The 4129-nt window shown below is 41.3% G+C and overlaps 1 protein-coding gene across 1 annotated transcript; it reads left to right on the top strand.

Moving 5' to 3' along the window:
- The first annotated feature begins 1056 nt into the window (after positions 1 to 1056).
- Positions 1057 to 4129, top strand: LOC116333588 (thioredoxin-like). Its single transcript, XM_031756838.2, has 5 exons — positions 1057 to 1207; positions 1998 to 2102; positions 2575 to 2640; positions 3263 to 3328; positions 3857 to 4129. Exons 1-5 carry the CDS (start codon positions 1184 to 1186, stop codon positions 3917 to 3919), a joined length of 324 nt encoding a protein of 107 aa, XP_031612698.2. The 5' UTR covers positions 1057 to 1183; the 3' UTR covers positions 3920 to 4129.

Here is a 4129-nt window from a genome sequence, read left to right as displayed (position 1 = left end):
GGGGAATGGCTGCAATCACAGCATTGTAAGATGGCGAAAGATGTACCCTTAGGCCCCCTCCTCGATTCAGAGATGGTCTTTCCCTTTTCACGTAAAAGGGAAAGACGCTACGTCCAGATGAACAGATTCAACTTTTGGAGATTTACTTTCCTGGATGATTGAGAATGCATCAAGACGTTCATCCAGATGCACATGAAGGTTTATTGCACTGAAACACAGCAAAACAGTTCAGTGTTACTGGCGGCTTCCATTGTAATAACTGGCCTGCGTTACTTTTGTAAAAGATTATTTTGACAGTTACCCGTTTGGCTGAGCCGCCACTGCCACCTACTGGCGAAACTAAATATCGCCCTAACATCACATCAGGTGGGAGCAAATGAGCTTTTCGCTCTGTGTTACGATGCAAACTATTGTCACAACAATTAGCAAAAAGGATGATGATGGGGGGGGGCACGAACACATAAGGAACACATCTGAGACTTGTTCTTAATGCTCAAAATACTCCGGGTGCCACATGATGACCTTCTTTAGGAACACTTGCCAAACTCTGTCTTTACGCTAGATTTATACTTGCCATCTCCATTCCACTAGAGGGAGATGTTGCACTGCTGGAGATCTCTACGCGCTATGGAGGTGCACAGTTATTTTAGACACGAATCTGATGTGAATAAAATAATTATATGTGCTGCTTTTAAGGACCTGACTGGTCGAGGGGATTGAAGCGCTCCAGATATAAGAGCGCAAACACTGTTAACATCTCCTACCAGTTTCAGCCTTTTATCAGAAAGCTGTGGTGAGGATCAGCTTCATGGTTACACAGGCTGATGACGGTCTCTCTCATCCACTGTTTACTTCAGGAGAGTCTGTTTCTACACCTCGTTTCTATGAGTCCTGGTCTCATAAGAGTCTATGAATGTGTGTGAGACTGGCTGAATGACCTGCAGAAAGCGCTTGGAGTTCTCGGCTGAGTAGAAAGGCGGTATAAAAAAAAAAATCAATCTATTTACGGTTCAGCTCATTAAAAATTTTTATTGTGTAAACCAAATGCAGAGACTTCCGCTTCGACTGCTGATGGCTAACTTTACGCAGAGTGTTTAAAAGCTTGGGGCGTGTGCTGACCGCAGGTCATTTCCAAACTTGGAGGTTCGTTGTTGTGTCTTAGAAACATTCGTCAGCAGTAATCATGGTTCGCCAAGTGAAAAATCTGGTAAGTTGGTCTTGTTTGCTCTTCTTTTCGTGCCTCTGTCCGTTTGTAACACATTAATGGATGTTTTTACGCACTATGGTTTTATAGCGGAGCAGCTGTGCCACAAGCGTAAAAACAGTTTTGGGTATGTACGTAGATTTTTAGAGAAACGCACCTTAAACAAGCTTTCCAAATCTAATTGTAGTTATGGGTTGATTGTATTGCATTTGTGTGGAAATAAACGTCATTTCAAATGAGTTTATAGCCTCAAACGACCACTACATCTGAAATTTTCGTTTTGTGAAAGGGGAAACTGAGCATGGAAACATTTAGACTTGAGGAAGAGTGGAGAAACCTCAGAGAACAGCGTCAACATAAATTTCTTTGACGAAGAGAAAAAAATGCACCATGAAGACGCAAAAAACTACTTTGGGGGTAAAATGAGCTCGTACTGATCTGCGTAAATTTTAAGCAAACACTTACATGCAGTCTCTAAAGGCTTTTTTGAGCATGGGGAACCTCTGGTATATACAGTTAGGTTTGGTGTAAATCTTAACGAGCAGTGTAGACGTGCCATACTAAAGCTCAAGTTAGGCAAAGTGAAAGTGAAATCTTTCTGGAGGAAGTGTTGGGCTGAAATCCTCTGTGTGTAAATACAGCTGCAGGCAGCAATCACGAGGAAAGTGGACAACAGAGCTGTAACAATCTGTATTTTAATGTGAAACACTGACCTCTATTTTTTTGTTGTCAGGTTAATTATAAGATTCAAATGTATTTCAAATTATGTTGTTGGTTTTTGATTTCTCTCTAGGAAGAGTTCAATAAAATCCTGTCGGAAGCTGGAAACAGCCTGGTGGTGGTGGACTTCACAGCCACTTGGTGTGGCCCCTGCCGAATGATTGCCCCAGTGTATGAGGTAAATGCTGTCAAAACTAAAACGACTCCGAACTCTTGCATCTGCATGTCGATCTGTGCTTCCACACTTTATGAGAATCTCTACAGTTTTCTCTCTGTCCCTCACACATTACAATAAGCTGTAAATTGGGATGGCTCATGAGCCAGAGGGTCACTATGGTACTGATGCTCTAGTCCCAGAGTCGACACTCTTAGCATCACTTTGACCCCTTTGCTCCAATAACCGCAGCAATGCTAAAGATGGCATTTCTTCAATAAGTTACGTTGTGAATTTTTTTTCCAACTATAAGTTAGATCAGACACATTAAGAAATTACGATTAAGATAAAAACAACCCACGTTTTTTATGGTACAAAAGAACAAATTCAGACTTTCATTTTAGATGTTTCCCCTTTTGATCCTTCATAAGTGTGACGTGGCAGCAGATGAACTGTACAAGTTTTCGTGTTGACTCACTGATCTTCTCTCCTGCAGCAAATGGCTGCGGCGCCTGAAAATGCCAATGTGATTTTCCTGAAGGTGGACGTGGATGCTGCCCGTGTAAGTCTGTGTTTGACTTATTTCCTGATGAGCCTTTAGAAGCAGTTGGATTACTTCAGCTGCTGCTGCCAGCCCTGTGCCGGCGCAGAGATCCTCGACACGTCTCTGTACAATTGTAAAAATTCCTGTCAGACATGTTTGTGGTTTTTGCAGCGTTTTATGGAATTTTCTCCACTCTCACACCCAAATCAGAGGCACATGTGAGCACGTCACAGCGCTGTGCACAAATTGTAAAGTAACCTCTGGTATTTATTGGAAGAATTATGAAAGGACTTGTTTGTGTGGCTTTGTAGTTTTGAGCTGTGGTGTGGGCTGCTCACTGCGAGCAGTGTATAAGGATCCACAACCGGCTGGAGTGACAAATGAGAGTGCAGAAAGAGTCAAACAAATTGCATAAAGATTCAATTCTGTGCTGTGGGAAACGGGCAACACTGAAGTCTGAAGGAGAGACTTTGGCTGATCATGGGTAGCTGAAGAAGCCCGTCTTAGTCACCCTATGCTTAATGGCTTCTTAATTGGCCTCTCACCACATCTACAGCTACAGTTGGTCATAACCATCTATAGTCAGGGGAGATCAGTGTTGATGGCCCAGTGAGCTCATCTGATGTCTTTGCTCTTTCAGGATGTGTCCTCATCCTGTGGAATCAGATCCATGCCCACATTCCAATTTTACAAGAATGGCCAAAAGGTAAGTGCTACGTGTACCTGTCAGCTTGGTGCAGATGTTTGGCGTGTAATAGATTTTTGGACACACTGAGCCTCGTGCAATAATGATCATTCTCAAAATCTCAGAATTGTTTTCAAGTGACATATAGAAGTGATCTTTAATATAGTGTTTGGCATTTACCTGCCGGAAAAAGGCCTCAAATTTTATGTTGCTTGAAGGATTCCTTCCTAATCTTGGAAAGTAATGCTCTAAAAGCATGTCATACATGAGTCACTTAATATTTTCTAATGACAACAAAGGCATTAACCCTTCTGACAAATAGAGGCGAGCTCGCGACATTAAACACCAGCTTCAGTGATCGAAGCCAGACCTTCACTCAGTGGTCTCAGGATTAAACAAATTGAGTTAAATATCTCTCAGAAATAAGGGTTTAGGTTCTTGTGTGAAGCTTATTCTCTATTATTTTACATTTTATCTAAGATAAATGGAAAATTATGTTTTGTTTTAGGGTTTTTTATGACATTTTTACCCTCTATCCCTGTTTTTCAGGTCCATGAGTTCTCCGGAGCTGATCAAGCTAAACTACGTCAAAAAGTGGAAGAGCTGAGATAAGAAGTCCAGTCAACACACGGCCATGTTGCAAAAAATAAAAATGCCTCACATTATCATCTGTACATGATTCATGAGCAGGCAATAATATATCTTCATATCCTTTAATATTGACATAGCTTCCTTGTCTTAACAAAATATGACGCTGATAACTTTTAACTCTGTTTTTGTGTTCAACAAAGTATACACAATAAATGGATTACATCAAATCAA

This window comes from Oreochromis aureus, linkage group 3 (genome assembly GCF_013358895.1).
Source record: "Oreochromis aureus strain Israel breed Guangdong linkage group 3, ZZ_aureus, whole genome shotgun sequence".
Classification (NCBI taxonomy): domain Eukaryota; kingdom Metazoa; phylum Chordata; class Actinopteri; order Cichliformes; family Cichlidae; genus Oreochromis; species Oreochromis aureus.
The sequence above is the reverse complement of the archived record's forward strand: the minus strand, read 5'-3'. Positions and strand labels throughout refer to the sequence as shown.